Source organism: Pteropus alecto, unplaced genomic scaffold, assembly GCF_000325575.1.
Source record: "Pteropus alecto unplaced genomic scaffold, ASM32557v1 scaffold67, whole genome shotgun sequence".
Classification (NCBI taxonomy): domain Eukaryota; kingdom Metazoa; phylum Chordata; class Mammalia; order Chiroptera; family Pteropodidae; genus Pteropus; species Pteropus alecto.
The window spans coordinates 3,407,021-3,425,784 of record NW_006441061.1 but is presented as its reverse complement, the minus strand read 5'-3'; the positions used below and the strand labels follow the sequence as shown (position 1 = coordinate 3,425,784).

Below are 18,764 nucleotides of genomic sequence, written 5' to 3'. Positions count from 1 at the left end.
CAGGGAATGACGATGAGTGAGAAAAGCCGATCCTACAAGGTTACATACTGTATGGTCCCATTTACATAACATTCGTGAAATGACAAAATTACACAGGGAAGAGGAGGGTAGGTGTGGGTATGAAAGAGCAGCAGAAGGGATGCTGTGGGGATGGACCATTCGGTACCTTGCCTGTAGTCATGGATGAATGGACTTACGGATATGCTAAAATTGCATGTAAAACGGGGACTCTACGACCCGTGGATCGAATCAAGGACGGTTTCCTGGCTGTGATGCTGTACCGTAGTTATGCAAGATGTTACTATCGGGGGGAACTGGGTAAAGGGTGCGTGGGGTCTCTCTGTGCTATTTCCTATAAGTGCATATGAATCTATGAGTCTCTCAAAAAGTTTCGTTACAAAAACTGAGTCAAAATTCTTTCGCTCATTCGATAAACAGTTACTGAGCATCTATGAGGTACCAGGTGCTCAACCTGAGCTGTCAGCACTTACAGTGCAGTGGGAAAACATAAGGTACATAAGACTTCACAGGAAAAAAATATTGTGCAAGCAAAGAACACCTGTGTGTAGCAAATCTGGTATTTTGTCAAAGAACCTCTTTTTATTCCCATCATATGCATAATATGCACACTCTGGGGGCGGGTGCCTGAGAGGTCTGCCATGTTCTTCTCAGCTTAAGATCCACCATCCAGAAGCCTGGGAACTGCTTCCACAAAGCGATGCCTGCAACGTGTAACGTCTGCACATGTGCTCCTTCCCACCCTACTCTTCGGTGACCTTGGCTTCTCTTTTCCTGGAAGGTCAAGACTGGAGGGTTTTCCAGCTCAGAGTTTAACTTGGTTTGGGAAACATGGCTCACAGGAGACCGACACATGCGTGACCACAAAGTGCTAAGCAGAAGCTTTATTTAAGGAAAAAGGTTAGCAGACAACATATGTTGCTACATACCTCCTGACACCTGCAGGTTTTACTTCTTGGGGGAAAATCCTCCAGAGTCTGTCTCCCCAGATTCTCAAAAATTTCCCCACTGAGATTCATTCACAAGGTCTGCCTCCAACCGCACCCACATTCTGAAGGGAGGCATGCCAACCTGAGTGGGTGCTTCCGAACTGTCCCCCTACCACCACGACCCCACCCCGCCCCTGGCAGCAAGAATCCTAGAGAATACCAAGGTTGTTCTGTCTCTTGCTAAACAGTGTGGACCTCAGCTGGTTAGAAATGCAGGGTCTTAGGTCCCACCCCAGACCTAACGAAACAGAATCGGCATTTTAACAAGCTCTCCCAAGGATTCATATGCACATTGGAATCTGAGAAGCACTGATTCTAGGCCTTGTTTCTCGAACCTAGCTATATATCAGAATCACCTGGATTTTTGTTCTATTTGTTTTATTATGAAATATTTCAAGATACAGAAAAATAAAGCATAACGTAATGGACATTATAGATAGACTCGGGGTTCCTGTGTACCTCTCTTCTCTCCTGAAACAACCACCCACTAAATAATTTGGTTTATACTCGCCGCATATATTTTTATATGTGTACTGTGTTGTTTAGTATGTTTTGAAATTGTACACAAACGAATACCATACGGTGCATATCTTCCCACAACTAGCTTCTTGGTTGAACAATTTTTCAAATTTGTACACGTTGATACCTGTAGCTCGAATTCATTCACTTCCTGCATCAATACCCCACTGGTCCTCCATTCTCCTATTATTGGATATGTCAGTTGTTTCCAATTTTTAAACAATGCTGTAATGAACATCCTCTTACGTGTCTCCTTGAACACAAGTGCAATCATGTCCCTAGATCTACACCTAGGAATGCAATTGCTGGGTCATGATATGTACATCTTATTATTATTTTTTATATATATATACTGCCAAATTTGCTTTCCAAAGTGAGTAAAAGCAGGTCCTCAAAAAATGCCGTTTAGTTCAACGTTGTTTTGTTATAACGTTCATGAGATGCCGTAGGAACTGAACTCTTGTTTATATCAATTAGCCTGCGGGAAAACCGGGTTCATTATACATCATCTCACCACGGCTCCAAGAACCTATGGACGCTGCTGAGTGAGGACTTCCCGTATACCCATTCACTCACCCTTCGGCATGGTGCGAGCTCTATTTGCTCCACATCCGAGCCAGCCCTTGGGATGGTCAGAAGTTGTTTTTTGTCAGTCTGAAGGATATGAAATGGTGTGCCACTGAGCTGTGTTTTTAGTTTGGATCTCCTTGCTAATTCAAGAGCTTGGACACCTTTTTCTATGCTTATTGGCCATCCGGGCTTCCTTTTCTGTGATTTGTCTATTCCAACCTTTTGTAGGTTGTTGGTCTTTTTCTGATTGATTGGTAGAAGTAATTTGTGTATTCTGAATACCAATCCCCCCTTTTTTTTTTGTTAAAAAATTACAGATGTCTTCTTCAGAAAGTGGTCTTTCTTTCCTTCTTTATTTCTTTCTTTCTTTCCTTCCTTCCTTCCTTCCTTCCTTTTCTTTCTCTCTCTCTCTCTGTCTTTCTTTCTTTCCCCCTCCCCTTCCTCCTCTTCCTTTCTTCCTTCCTTCTTTCCTTCCTTCTTTCCTTCCTTCTTTCCTTTCTTCTTTCAATTTTGTTCCTGATGTCTATTATCATGTAGAAATTTAAGACTTCTAATGTAATTTTTTTTTTTTCCCAATCTTTTCCTGTATGGTCTTTGTTTTTCTGACTTAAGAAATCCTTCACCACCACGATGGCATAAAGACAGTGTCTTATGATCCCTCGTAAGTTTTAAAGTTTGCTTAATATGTTTTCATCTAAATATATACATGCCCAGTTCCCATGCCAGACCTCCTCAATCAGAATCTTCAGGAGCAGGATCTAAGCACCTGTAGTTTTAGCGAAAATCAATTCCGAAGGGGGTTCTAAGAAACGCTGGCAGACCCGTTTCCTACCCACTGAATGGTGACGGAAGCATCTCCTCTACAAAGTCCCAGGAGACCATCTCTTCTCTGTCTCCCTCACTGGCTCATCCTTTCTTTTGTTCCCAAACTTGAAGTGCCCCCTAAGGTCCGTTCTTTGAAGGATGTATCCACTCTTATAGCATCGACATTACCGACAAGTCTCACATGTGCCCCTCTGGGCTTAATTACACTCAAGTTACCTTTCCTGGTTGTCCCGGCAGTGCCAGCAGCTCAGTATGGTTCTTCCAAAACTCGCCTGATAACTTAGTTTCTCGCTTCTGTCGGCGTATGATTATTTTCATGATCTCAAGCTACGGAATCACCTTTGACTTCTTCCTCTCTTTTAAGCTCCACAATCGATCATCGAATATCATCAGTGATCATCTCCCATATTAAGGCAGCCCAGCTCCTTGATCTCGGGTCCTCCCTGTCTCCTACGCAGATTCCTGTGGTAGCCTCTCTGTCTTCCTGCCTCCTTACCATGGGATCTTAGGATGGAAGAGATTTCCAGAGACTTCCAGGTCCAGAAACTGAAGGACCATCTGGTGTATAACCTGTGATCAGTGATCATGTCTGCTCCAGCAAATACTTGAAAAATAGCTCTCCAGTCTCTACCTACACGTAAGAGACACGGGATGGCCCAAGGCCCTCCATTCTTCCTATTGAACAGTTTTCTTCTATATAGAGCTGAAATCCATCACACCTTACTCTCCACGAGCTGGTCCTACATCTTCATTCTTTCATTTGTTTCTTCTCTACCATCACTGCCAGCCTGGCCCACTCTCCCTCCCTCTCAGGAGTCCAGCTACATGGCTTTTCTTTTTCCTCCAGCTTTCTAAGATTCTTCTCATCTCAGGATCTGGAATGTGCTCTCCAAATTCCTTCTTCCTGACCCGCCCCCGAAACCCAGACTAGAAATTACAGAGCGTATTGGACTGACATCTGCCTCCCCCACTAGAGTACAAGCTTCGCAATGGTAGGCTCCCCGTTGGTTTTGTTCAGTATAAAACCCTCCACACCTAACATAACATCTGGTACACGGTTAGGTCTAGTGGGGCTGTGTTCAATGATGAATGAATGAATGAATGCATGCCAGCCGGCCCTCTACTGCCATATAAAACAAGTTAAGATCACTTCTACAGGAAAGTCCTTCAAATCCCTGAGGAGACTCATCATGTTCCCTAAGGGTTTCCTTCTTTACAAGGGCCGGGAGTGAGATGTGGGAGGGTCGGGGGGGTGAGGTGAGCAAATACACAGACTACTCTGTAACTTTCTCTAGGGTCGGGCCCGGAGAGACACCCCCATTTGCTCATGATTCCTCTGCAGACTGCTGTTGGAAGTGAGCTGCATTATACAGCATATTCACAAAATTAGTTTTTGAATCAGACATAAAAATACTGTAAATGTTGCCTCAGGTTAATCTCGGAAAATTCATTTCACAGTTTAATACAATTCCAGTAATATGAGCAAACAAAGAAAACGTTATGGGAGCCATCACAATAAACAAATTGTGACATCATTCACTAGCCATTAGTTCATAATGAAGATTACATTTCGTATGTCTAGTGATCGGTGTCTTTCAATAAATTGGTAATACGATTAAGTGCAACTGACGGCCACTGCAATGCTAAAACAGTGCATCGGCTGCAACTGTCATACTCACCCAACTGTATTTTTAAGAGCCTTGCAATTTATTGCATGTAAATTATAGCTTCGTAAACAATTACTTTAAAATGTCAGAGAAAAATATAGAAACCTGACCCTAAACTTAAATAAAGTAATATCTATTTGTGTAGAGAAATTATATGTGCATAAGTGTTGCCTGATATGCACTTGGCCCTGTCTAACCTACCACTAATTCACTGCCTGATCTTAGGCAAGAAATAGCTCCTTTACGGGCCCTCAGGGCTACAACTGTAAAATGAAGCTTGATTAGCGAATTAATTTAACAAATACTGATAACCATGGTAACTTCCTCATAGGGCTGTTGGTTTTAATGAAAATATACGTATGAAGCATTTAGCATGGTGCCGTTGGAATGCAATAACTAGAATAAATAGAGGTTGTGCATCCACACCTCTCATTAGGAAGCAGATGTGTGTGTGCTTGAAGAACAACACAAAGAAGAAAAAAAAAAGCTAGGGACAAGGTAGAATTTGCTGTAACCTAAGGTTTTCTCACTTGAGGAACATAGGTGTTGGAGAGAAAAGCTTTTCCTCTACCCTGTTAGGTTCTGTGACTGGGACTTGTGAATTAAACTGACAAAAGACAGTTTGCCAAACGACAGAAAGGAAACACAAGTCTTATTTTTAATTTTATGTGCACAAGTGCTCCACAGGAAAGCAAACCCAAGGAAGTAGTTAGACTCAGGGGCTTATATACCACTTTAAAAAAGGCAATACATGGGGAAGAAGCGATGAGCAAAAAGAAAAGGGGTGTGAGCTTCCAGAAGTGGTAAATCACGAGACGGTAAATACGCTGGGGAGGCTAATGGTAGCTAAAGGTTATTTCGTAAGGCTTGTTTACGAAGACTCATCTTGGTGCCTTCTCTGCTTCTGGTGATAGGGCTGTTCTCTTCTTGGTACGGGAGAGGAGAGGGGGCACCTTTACAAAAGGAAATTTATACTCTGCTTTCATGCAGATGGGGGAGGACAGACAGGTCTTCCTGTGTTTGCTTTGTATCAAATGCCTTCAGCTCAAAATAAAACCCTTAGGCTGAAGTGGCATATTTTGAGGTGTCATGTTCTGATCTTCATAGCCAGTACCAATATGTGAAGAATTCTTACTCTCAAAATTAAAAATAAATGCTTATGGAATTGACTGAATTTTACTTTGAGATAACCTAGGAGAGGAGGAAGGCCCAGCCTCCTTTTTAAATGATTTCCGTTTTGTATTCTAATTTTCTGGACCAATTTAGATCCATCCCATGCTTATCTGTGCTCGATTTTCCTCCAGGCGCATTCAGACCACGTAGTGGAAGAAAAGCAGCTTACTCTGTGCTTTTAAGGTCAAACTATATTGTGGAAAGATTTTCTAAAATGTTTACTTCACTAAGCTACTCCGATTCTGAGATAGTCTAAGAAAATGAGATTATCAAACCAAGGTTGAGGGAGAGTGGCGAGGGAAGGGGGAGGGGATGTTCTTCTTTAAAGAAAGCAAAATAATAAACAAAACTTATAAAAATATAGGAGGCAAAAGTATTTTAACTAAGAGCATTTATTACTACAGGAGATGTCAAGAAAACCACCAGCCCGCTTCCAAGGCCAAAATTTATAAAGACGTATTTATAAAAACAAGTGTTGGCTGAAGGAATTTAGGGCAGGGCAGCCTAGACGATTTCCTTTTGCCTCTTAAAAGCAACGATTAAAAGAGTAATACTATCCAGTCGCTATTTATAGTGTGTCCTTGCGGTGCTTTGCACTGTGCTTTGAATTGAGGTGAGCACCAAAAATGGGTTGCTGGCCCTTAAGGACCGTAAAATTTGAAAGAATAGAAAAAAGGAATCGTCAAAGGAATACAATTCTTAGTAACGGCGCAACCTCCTTGAGGGAAAAATAGTCGCTTTCAGCAAGTTCCCCTCTAGGGGTGTTGATAAGTGGCAGGATGTCCTGGCAGGTGAGATCATAATCTTGAACTCCATGTCATCCTTGAGTGGTGAAGATCCACATTCCTCTCCCTTCAGTTCAGGTCACCTCCCTCCCTGGGGACCTCACTGCTCCTGGCACCTTCAAATATCACCTCTGTGCTAACGACTCGCCAAACCAAATCCCCAACTCAGATCTTTCTCTCCAACTGCCAACCCAGACTTCCAACCATTGGACGTGGTTCCGTGGTCGCCCCAGCAGCCCCTAAAACATAAGCTGGCCCAACGCCCGCTCACTCGCACTCCTGCATGTGCACCTCGGCAGAACTGCCACGATTTCCCCAGTCGCCCAGGGTACCAACTCATCGCCATGGCATCTCTCACATCCAACAGCTAATCGGTCACTGGGTCCTGCTACTGCTCCCCGCACAGCGTGGCTTTCGACAGTTGTAGGTTTGTATCTGTGTATTTGTATTTCATTCTCCGAAGAGATAACACACTCATTTGGTTCACAGCCCAAGAGTCTAAAAGGCTATAGAGGGCGAAGTCTCCCCCTCCTGCCCTCTCAGCGCCCCCATTTCCTCTCCCCACTGGCAAGGTGTATGGTTTACCGTGTACCTCCCAGAGATGCCGTCTGCTTTTCCAAAGAAAGAGAAATACGCATTCCCCTCCCCCGCTTTTTTTTTTAATACAAACGGCAAGATACCATACGTGACTCTATTCCTTGCTTTTGTTATTTTTCCATTTCATGTTATCTTCGTGATCTTTCCAAAGCAGTCCCAGAGACGCTCCTGTGTTCTTTCTCATGGCCACACAGTGTTCCACTGAGCAGATGTACCCGATTCGATGTCATTGATTCCCTAGGCAAATGGTTCTCAATCTTTTGTTATGACTAATAACCTGCACTGCATAACCTTGTCTGTGCTGTTTCGCCCCAAGGTCATGTGTAGAATTCTGCAGTGTCTCCGAGTCCCTTGCCCCTTCTCTCCTTCCATGTCCACTCTCTCTGCTTTTGCTTAGACCTTTATCATTGCTGCCGAGACCTTCATCAGCTGGCATCTCTCCTCTGTTATCCTTCACTTACACCCAACAAATATATAGTCAGCACTTTCTATGTGTCAGATACTCTGCTAAGTCAGGGAAGAACAGGACAATAAAAATAAACACAAACAAACGACCCACACAAATCCCTGCCTGTCTCACAATTGTTGGAGCTTCGGGAGCTTACCAATAATTCAAAGCACTCCCTTCTCTGTGTTTGGAATCAGTGGGACAGGAGTCGGGCAAACGGAAATCAATATATCAATTTTTTTACTGTCAGAGTTTCACTGGCCATCCGAGCCTGACCGCCAAATGGGCCGCTTCCTCCTTCTTCCCAAGCTTAGACCTTGGAACAGCCCCTCGTGGGAGAGCCTGGTGCATAGACAGGCAGACACGTGCCTGCATGGTTGCCAGGGGAACTGCTGTGTCATGACTGTCAAGCTCCAAAAGGGGAGACTGAGACAGATGGGCCCCCACACCTGTCTCCGGGAGACTCAGGTGTATTTTCCACAAAGAAACAGGAGAGGAGATAATGCCCGCTCTCTGGGGCAACTGGACCCCAAAACTGAGAGAAGAAAGGGGGAAGACACAAGTCGGCCATCCAAACGCCCTCCATGCGAGTGGGGCACAGGTTTCTTCACGGAAAGGTGAGGACGGGGAACTGAATGGCCCCTAAAGTAAACCAAAAAGCTTGCTTTCCAGCACTGTGTTTTCAAACCAGGCTGGCCTTCACTCAGGAACAAACTAAGTCTTTGGAGCCTTTTGGAAGCTATTTCACAATGTCTAAATACAAAATTGCCTTAATATTTGTGTAACGTCTAATATTTGTATAGATGAGAAACTCTTTCAAATATATGGCAGCTTTCCTCAAAAGATCGAAAAGTAAAACATTGCTAATTCAGCTTAATTAGGGAAATTAAGTCTGAACTATACTTTTTAAGAAATCACCTTTTTGGTAGCATATTGTAACTAACCATATGAAGGACTGATAGCAGAAGTGAATTAACAGATAATTCAGAGGGGTTTAAAAACTTCAAACTTTCTTCCCTCCTCTCCTGGCTGACATCTTTTTAAGGCAGAATGGCCCCGAATAGTCGTTTTTCTAATAACTTTCCTTTGTTTGTTTGTTTGTTTCCCGAATGTATCGAGCTAGAATACCTCCGTGAAGAAATGTTACCTCCTTCGGGATCAGTAATAGCCCTGAAACAAAGATAGGGATTAAGAAAAGTGGGGGATGTAGAAACTTGCAATCTGCCTTCTACCTTCCCTTCCCATCTGAAAATGCATCCTCAGAGGTGCAGCATGGCCCACATCATCGAATCCAACGGTCAGATTTTAGTTTTGTTCTTTAAACTTTCTGTTGCATTCAACACCTTATGCCAGATCCCCGAGTCCCACCCCCGGGGATGCTAATTAACTAGGTTCCGCGGTGCCTATTTTTAAAACAACTTCCCAAGCTGCTTCTGTGATGGGTCACAGAGCATTTCCTTTCTTCTTGAATCTCCTGCACTGGCTTCCATGACCCACTCGAGTCCTGTTCTCCTACCTCTTGAACGGTCTCCGAGGCCATTCTGCTCACCAGGGCTGGCGAGAACCACCCGCTCTGGCCTTGGTAGCAGATCTCCCTAGCAGAACCTGAAATGGACGTGTGGCACAGACTGGGCCACTAGAGTCCTTCCCCAGGGTGCTTCTAACTGCTGGGGAAGATTTTTCCCCTCAAGTTGCAAAGCTGTAAGAATATACTTCATGTTGCCTGAGATCACTTCTCAGGTTGGCAGGAGACAATGACGCCAACGGGCAGAGAGAAGGAGGACTAAAAATGGAGTATTTTGGGGATCGGAGAAAAACGGACTGACTCTGCAGCCTTTGAGCCCTTGGATCCAGTCACCCCTGAAGCCAGATCTGTCCCTTTCTTTAGTTTGAACCTATACATTTTCTTTTTTGGCTTAAACTATTTTGAATTTGTTTTCTGACACTTATAACCAATAGGCCCCTCTTTAGCCCATCTCTTAATTGGTTTCCTGGTCTCCTTACTGTACATAGCTGTGAAAGTGACTTTTTAAAACCAGAGCTCGAACCATCACTTGCCTGTCTCAAAATCCACCCAAAACTAATGTCCCGAGGGTTAAGTACAACATCTTTCATAATACATCCCTCAGTTTGACTTTCCAGACTTCCCACTACTTTACCACACAAGAGACAAACCAGGATGTGACCATCTAGAATATCCTCCTCCCCCGTCTCTGCTTAATAAAATCTTCTCAAGAAGAAGAAAAGAAGGAAGGAAGGTTCTACTCCCTTTTCAAGGTGCATTTCACATTACTCTCTTCAAGAAGACTTTCCCAAGTACGTCCTACCTCCAGAGATGTAACTGTTCTCCTGTTTGGCTTGATGGAATTGATCTAATGATCTTCGTCTTATTCGAGCTTGGATTTTGTGCTGTCTCATCTCAGGGCCCTCTTATAAATGGCAAGACCAACTACTCGGTTGCCCAAGTCAAGACTCTGAGGCCCACTTCCTCCCCCCGCCACCAGCTCCACTCTAATCTCCCTCTTAAATAGTCCTTAAATCAAGCCCATTACTCCTACCAGGTCCTGCCTGCCCACTTTAATAGGTCTCCTTTGCCACCAGCCTTATCCTACTGCAATCTAGCTGCCCACTGACACCAGCTTTCTTTCCAATAAGCGCATCTTATCGTGCTATGCCTTGGCTTAAAGAGTCAGACCAAACTTCTCAGCAGGGTAGTTGAGCCTTCCCGCTCCCCAATGAATTGGCTTCTGTCTGCCTTCTCAGACTCACTGCTCACCACTCCCCCAGGAAGGGCTGGCCAAACCAGAGCGTTCACGGTTCCCTTACCGCCCAAGGTGCTTTAATGCTACTGGCCTTTGCACACATGCACGTGTCTGGGAAAGCCTCACCGACAACTGCCTAGGAAGGTCCCATCCTTCAGGTATTTCTCCTTAGCCTGCCCCAAGTAACAGCACTTTCATAAGCCCCCACTTAATTTGGAAGGAGATGCTTCCTCAGTGCCTAGTACAAGGCCCTGCACAGCACACGAATGCTCAGTAAATTGTTTGACAGATACAGAAGCTTTTTCTGGCAGAGAAGGTCTTTGTGTTACCACAGTACCTAGCTTTGTCCTTGGTCAACTTTATTGGTGTCCAGTATGGTACTGTTATAGTCATCACTGGACAGAGCCAAGACGCCATGTGGACACTGTCATCCCACAAACACTCTGCTCTTGATTGCACGGCTGAGTGTACTGAGGTTAGGATCAGGCACTGTAGCTAGACAGACCTAGGTTCAAATCTCTGTTGTCGCTTATAAGCCGTGTGTCCTAGACAAGTCTCTCAACTCTTCTGGACCTCGCCCTCCTTACCTGTAAAATGGAGCTAACAGTAGCTACCTCATCAGGGTTTTTTTGTGTGTGAAGACTAAATAAGAAAACACATTTAGGATGTTTGCTTAAGTGCCTGGTACGCAGGTGATCAATAAACATTCGTTAAATGAATGAGTTCATGGATGAGTGGCCCACAGAACAGCAGCGGTTACGCCCGTTTTCCAGAGAACCCAACATCTGGCTCCCGTAGAATCAGTTTCAAGTCCGGCCCTTGAAAACCCCTGAGTCTAGGGTCCAGCTCTTGGCCAGACCCCGCCCGTCCCATCCTCGCCACATCTTCGCGAGCCCTGCAGCCGCCAATCACCAGGGCTTGGTCCCGCCCCTAGCCAGATTCACCAATAGGGCCTCGGATGCGCCACCTCGGGCTGCTTCCGCTGCGGCTCATAGGCTCTCCCTCAGTCCTGCCCGCCCCTCCGACCGCGTTATCGCGCAGCGCACTGCGGGGCTGGGAGTCCGCAGAAGACGCGGCGCCGGACCGCCGTGAGGCCTGTGACCCACGCCTGACACTCAGAAGGGAGAGCGGCCCTTCTCCCCGCCCCGCCTCTGGTGCATGGAGTCCTAGCATCCCTTCTGGTCCTCTGCCTCGCGCCAGGGCTGCCCAGGACGCTGGTTACCAGTGGCTTCCAAGAATTTGGTGCATTTCGCTCAGGAAATTCAGTATCCACTGAAATTTTAGATTTCAAATCTGGGAGACATTCGATTCCCATAGTTTCACAAATGGACCTACGAGTCCATTTGTGGAAGGTGTGGTGGCAGCTCTGAAAGGCCAGCGGCGACATTAGACTCCTGCTGATTTCCCTGAAGAATCCACTACAGAACTAGTGATCGTACGTTCATCCAAACTCTGTGAGGCTCGTCTATTTCAAACTGCATTATCTCTTACCATCACGAAAGCTATCAAAGGCTCCCCATTGCCCATGATACAAAGTTCAGACCTCTTAACTAGGTATATAGGGTGCTTCATCACCATTCTGTATTTATGGGTGGTCACATTTTTTAAAGCTGCCTTTCTCAACATCTGCTGCACATGAGAATCACCTACAGAGCTTTACGAAATCTTGATATTTGTGTCCTAATCTGGACCACAGAATCCTGGGGGGATGGCGCAGGCTTCATATGTTTTGAAAGTTCCCCCAGGGTGATTCTCATGTGCAGCCGAGGCTGGGAACCACTGATTTAACACCACTCAACATTGCTGGAACATACTTTCATGGATCCCAGCCTTAGCTCTGTAGTTTCTTCTGTTTAAAGTGACCGTCTTCCCTCTTTCCTGCTTGGTGATGCTCATCTTGCCTGGCTAAGCTCAGCTGCTACCCCTTGTCTTCCTAGTCCTGCAGATTACTTCTGCATCATGTGTTTCTTTCCTAGTGGCACTGAAGTTATTTGGCTACTTGTCTGTCTCTCTGGAAATGCCGTGAGTTCCATGAAGGCAAGCATCCTGCAGAGCCCTCTTTCACCCACTCCAGAGCCACTCAGTCAGAATCTCCTTGGTGGGTTGGTGGGTGGGGGAGACCTCAAGCCTCTATTGTTTCTCAAGCCCCACAGGCGATTCTGATCTGTGCCCCTAGACAGGAATTAGCTTCACAAAAGTACAGATAGGTAAATGTTGCATTGAAGTGTTGAAGCATCTCATATTTTAAAAAAGTCAATCCTATCATTGTACTCAGTGCCTCTGATTCCCCTGGAGAGCTAAGCACCCTCCTTGTCTTTACTATCTTCTTCATTCACTTATTCATTCATCCAACAAATATTATTGTACACCATAACAAAGCCCTGGGGATTCAGGAGTAGACAGGAGAACATAGTTACCGCTCTATGAGATCTAGACTCTATTACCGTATTAGTTATAGTGTAATTACTATTATCACTCCTTCTGAATAATATTGGATTTTTTTCTCCTTTTAGATACTATTTGATATCCAAAGGTAAGGAAATCTCTTATTCTCTTAAACACCCAGTATGTTACTGGCACATAGAAGGCATTCTATAAATGCTTATTGAATCAAGGGAACACATTTCATAGCCCTTATCACAATCTGTCAGCATTTATTTGTGTGATTATTTGAGTAACAGCTATCTGTCCCATGAGCTGTAATTCCCCTGAAGACAGCAGTTGGATCTATTTTGCCCGCCATGCCTGACACAGGGCCTGGCTGAGTAGGTGCTCAATGAATATTGCTAAATAAGTAAATAATAAATACATGAATAAGACATCATTAGGAACAGAAATGAAACCTCCCACACAAATGCCTACTCCTTCTCCCTCCCGAGTCTCCCCCAAACAGGTAATTCTCTTCCTGAGCATTCAGGGTTTTACGCTATGGTGAGCACAAGCACAAACGGATGATGCTTCTTTACTTACTTACAGGTTGACCTGGGACTCTACTTCAGGGTCTTTGGTGTGCCACGTCTGAAGGGGCTGGATGCCAAAGGACAGAGACGACTTTGCTTTCCACAGAAGGGTTTGTGCGATCTGACCCCCACAGGACCCCTTCGTCAGCGGATCCATCGGCGGGCCTGGAGGCTGAAGCGCCGAACTGAAGCAGGAGTTGGGAAAGGCACTGAGAACAGAGAAGAGCGACAGGCCAGTCACTGGCCCATTCTGGCGCTCCTACGCAGAGGCCAGCCCCGTGAGTGAGTCAGTTAGGTGGGCGGAAGCTGGGGGGCACCCCCGCCAGGACTGGGCCACGCCCCTTACTGCTCGGAAGTGATGCCCGAGACGCTGCGTGATGCCCGAAACGCTGAAGGAGAGGAAGGCATCGTGACCCCGGAACAGCCCAGACTCTTAGCAGTGAGTGCGGCCATCCCCACTGCCCCGTCAGCGGGGTCTAAGGTACAAGGAGGACGGCCAGCATTCGAACCATCACAAACTTACTTAGAAAAAGGCAACATTCATTCAGCGAGGGACAGCTATGTCTAGAGTGCTTTTGGAGAATAATTAGTGGAATTAGAGGTGGGACCTCATGGCCATCCCTGTATGAGTCTAGGAGAGCTTGGATTCTGTCCTGATTTCCAAAAATTTTCAAGAAAAGCCCTAAAAAGTGGATACACTGGCAACAACGTGGTAGACAAAAAGAACCAAATCCACGTTTCAAGAGTCATGGCATAGAGTATGCGGGCAGTGGACACTTGCTGAATTAAAATGTGAATCGTTCGTGGGAATAAATTGAGAACTGCACCCCCTGAAGTGTGTGGGCTCCTTTTCCCGATGATACTGCCCAGGAAGGTGGGAAAGGTGGCTCCGGGGAGGGGCTACTTTCTCCACCCACCTCTCCCTCAAGAGACAAACAAGCAAACGACATCCAATGACTTGGAAATGGAAAATCAAACATAAAAAGCTTTAGATAACACTATGGTCCAAAGGGACTCTTCAAAATGTCTTCTTAACAAAAACTGTGACGAGGCCAAGGACAAAAGGCCGAGTGGTTCGGGGCAGGGTTGGGGACCCGGCCTCCCGCTGCAGGGATGGATGCCCCAAGAAGTGACTCCAGACAGGCAATGCCCACTCCCAAGCTGCCCCAGTCCTACCAATTAGGCTGCAGGCATGTTAAAAAGGAAAAAAAAAAAAAATAAGGCCACTCTTGCCAGGTCCTCCTGGCATTCATCCTAAGTGATGACCCAGCTCCTTCCTCCGTCACCCCTCCTCCTCCCATCGCCTCTTCCGGGCCTGAGAAACCCCGTCCTGCAGACCTGACTCAGACTTCTAGATGGTCTTACCCTGGGCTGGCTTCAGGCCACTTATCTGGGAAGCAACTAGACAGACGTGAAAGGCTCATGCGACAAATGGCAAGAAGGCCAAGGTTCTAGTATGGTATCAGTTGTTCCTTACTCAGTGGAACCCCAAGTCTTCTGAAACCCAATGTCACTAGATTTTGTGGCTGCCTTGGCAACAACCAACCAAATAAATAACGAAGCGGGGCTTCTGGATGGGAGACCTATTTTCTTTAGAACCCTCTAGATTTTTTGAAATTACAAAAACCATACTATAAGCACAGGATTAAGAAAGTGCCCCTTTCTTATTCATATATATATATTTTTAAAAGGTGCTTTTAAAGAAATAAATAAGGGAGTGGAGAAAGCAGGATGGAGAGCTGAGGTTTCATTTTCGGGCAAAGTCCTGTAGAGGGACAATGTCAGCTTGAGTGAAGCTGGACCATGTCCCGTGGTCGCCACTGGCCACATGTGATGACTGAGCAAGGTCGGCAGTCAAAATGAGATGTGTGAGCATTAAATACACACTGGACTTCGAAGACTTAGTCCAAATGAGAACGAATCTACATCTCATTGAGAATTTTTATACTGAATACATGTTGAAGATAAAATATATTAGAATTCATTTTAATGTGGCTACTAGAAAAATGCAAAATCACGTATGTAGCGTGCTTTCTATTTCGGACAGTGCTGCTCGAGGGAGATGGCACCTCAGAGTTGTCCCTCCTGTGACAAGGAGCTGAGGACCGCTGGGCGCGGCATGGGATGTAAACTCCCAGGTACCTGGAGGTCTCTGCACACATGGGCACAGCGGCTGCAGTGGAGCCACCTAGGAGTCCCCAACAGTGTGGGTACTGCAGCAACAGTGAACTGAAGAGGGGAAGGGGGGAGAAGGATAAGGAACGGTGAGGGGACCTGATGCTGACCACAGCTTTTCCATCTCCGCTTCCCTCCCTCTTCCTATGAACGGTTTGATACGATTCTCATCACTCCTTTCTCTATGTTGCTGGAAACCTTTAAGGGACATATACGTGTAGACTCTACAGTGTTCTGTGACTTGCTTTTCTACCTAAATCTCAGTCTCAGACATCTCTGTAATTCAGTCAATACAGGTACATTTTTAATATGAATTATTCAGAATGAGGTAACCTTATATGTTGCTTACCTTCTATTTTTTAGTTGGTTTTAATCTTGAAATACTAATATTATTTCATTGTCTTGGCATGTTTTCTAGCCCTTTAATCTTTACAATTTTATTTAAAAACACTTAGGTGCTAGTTCTTTTAAAGCTTTCCCACCATTTAATTTTATCTTTCTGCCATAACTTTACCCTGAGAGTTTCTGAGTTCTTTTTTTATACGTTCATGTAGTTCTTGAGCTTCATTTTCTAACTGTTCAGATTTTGTCTCATTGCTGTTAATTTTAATCCTTTTACTCATTTCTGTTACCTTTTCTAGTTTTAACTTCCTAATTTAAAAAAAAATGTAAATGCCTCTTAATCTTCTGACATATTTTATCTTTATTGTCTCCCGATCTAAAATAGTCAGCCGTGGAAGTACTCCTTGAAAGTAAGCCCTCCTTTGCATAACTCCTTGGAACCCACGGACATAAGCAAAAATAGAGAAGAAAACTTATTGAAACAGAGAATGGCCAAACTCCACGTTCTAACTCTGAAGATCCGTGTATACGGTGAAGTGTGGACAAGGAAAAGGTGAACCTGGGATCGACCTATGTTGTGTGACGTGAGAGGAACGGGCAGGAATGGTCTTGGGGGCAGACAGCGCCCGATTGGGAGGGATGAGCACCGGCAGTGTGTGCGGTGCTGGGCAGAAGCTGTTTCTTCTTCCTTTTCTTTTTCCTAACTGCCCCAGCTTTCTAATAGGAAGGGGTGGCCTACTCCGAGGGCAAGCTGGAGAAGGAAAACCGTATCTTAGGAGCTTTTCGAATCTCTTGAAAGATGTTAACCAAACGCACATTTGAACCAAGAGAAGACCCATGAGTCATGGGAATCACACCCAGGTCCTCTTGGGAGGAGCCCGTTTGCCCTGAAGTAGGGGTGGCGGGGAAGAGATGAAAATTCAAGGGAAGTCCGGCCATGGCATCGCATACATCACAGGCTCAGGGGACTCTGCAGATGGGAGGGAAAGGCCAGGGAAACAGTTAAAAAAGATGGCCTGGTCCCTCTGTACCCTTCCCGCCTTCTAAGAGGCCGGACGATCCACTCAGGCTCTGGAGGAGGATTCATCGTTGCTCAGATGAACGGGGAACGGGGTCGAGGGGAAGCTACCCATATTATCGGTGGGTAAACACCGACCCAGATGGACCTGCTTCCATTCAAAGATGAACATGCAAGAATACACTAGCACAGGCTCCACGAAATAAGGTTTGCAAAGGGCAGATGAAGAGCACAGATCAGGAGATTTTTCAAGAGGGATCAGATGAAAAAATAACAGCTTTGTTTTCTCAAGAAAATGAAAGAACAAGAAGTCTCTCAAAGCGAAAGATCGATATAACGGACTGGACCAGGCTCTAGGGTAAAACTGCCAGAATGTGGCAGGACAGGGCTTGATTTAGTGTGGAGGTGCCTTCGGGGAGGGAAGTGGGCCTGAGGCGAGGAGAGCACCTGTGTGGGATGCTTTTGTACCTGTGGGGTTTTTTAACTGGACTGAAGACAGCCCTCAGATGCCACAGTTTACACTTTTCTCCTCTGATGCTGTGACTCCCAAGCCCTCGGTGGGCCTTGGGTGTTAGTATTGTGAGTCTAAAGAGATGGCGGAAAGGAGACGTGTGGCCTCCTTCACAGTTAGCCCCCACTCGTGGCCAGGAGGAAGCGGCAGTGGTTGCTGAGAGAACTCGTCAAGGAGCTCCGGAGCAGGACCAGCAGCTGTGCGCGCCATGGCCAGGCCTGCTGAGGCCCAGCGATGCATCAGGAACTGACCACGGAAGGACACGGTTGTGGCACACATGCCATCTCAAATGCTGGGGGGCAGACCCGGAATGCAGTGAAATGACAGAAAAGGCAACAAGGTCTCAGTTCTGGCTCCTTCAGCGTGGCCGGTGTCTCCTGTGGTGCAGGCCCCACTGATCACTGAGCTTCAGCTGTAATTCCACGGGGAACGTGGGGGACCTCTGGGGGCCACACCCACTCCCTTGCATTCTTGGTCTTGTACATTATTCCTTGCTGACTGTTGGATGAGAGCAACATTAAACCGAGCAGAAATCACCATTCTTGCCTATCTTCAAACTGAGATCAGCTGTTGGAGTCCGAACTGGGGGCAATGGGGAGACAAATTCCCTCTGTCCCCAAATCTGAACTGGCTTCTCCCACACGCAACCGCTCCCTGCCCTGTAACTTCTTCCTCCATGAGACTCAGCACCGTCGAAGTCATCCCTGGTCACGCGTTCTTCCGCTGGCACTCGTCTGCCTTTGTCCACTTCGGCATGTTAGCTCCACGACAACAGGACCCCATCTGTCTGTTCGCGGTGTCTCCCCGGTGCCTCGCACACAGAAGCGCTCAATAAATATTTGTTGCATGAATAAGTGACACGCGAATGCCGAAAACATGAGGACAAGATTCATTTGGAACAGGGAGACTAAGTCAGGCTGTTTTGGCTTTTCTTGAATGAGGTCACTGGTGGCTTCAGGTGGACCGCTGTGGGACCTGCCCAATTTCTTTGCCAATCTCTGACAGGCAGCTTTTTTATGAGGACTGTGACCAGTGCACGGAACAGACAACCCATCTGCAAAGCATCAACCCACGCCTCTCAGTGGCACTGACGCTAGAATACTTCATGGCTGGCAGCCCTTCTAAAGATACTTTTCCTCTGGTCATAAAATGCACGACAGGCATTTATGCCCCAGCTTCCCTTTGGGCTATGGAACCACTGACATTTATGGTTGGAAAGGCCACTTCGAGCACCCACCTGAGGCTTGGTTTCTCATTCTGACCTCCTCGCCCCCTAGAACAGCTCTGAGATGGGCATACTAGGTATGCAGCAGCATGCCGATGCACAGGAAGCTTCTCTAGTATGCTGCCCACTCTGATCAATGTGTCTAATTTATTTTTGCTATATCGAAGAAAGATGCCATTT

The 18,764-nt window shown here is 46.0% G+C and overlaps 1 protein-coding gene across 1 annotated transcript in view; it reads right to left on the bottom strand.

The window, feature by feature from the left end:
• GARNL3 (GTPase activating Rap/RanGAP domain like 3) overlaps positions 1–13,470 on the bottom strand; it is a 110,836-nt gene extending 97,366 nt beyond the window's left edge. Inside the window, exon 1 of the mRNA XM_006917977.2 lies at positions 13,328–13,470. Coding sequence (XP_006918039.1) covers positions 13,328–13,470 — 143 coding nt within the window. The remainder of the gene's footprint in view (positions 1–13,327) is intronic.
• Positions 13,471–18,764: the final 5,294 nt, after the last annotated feature.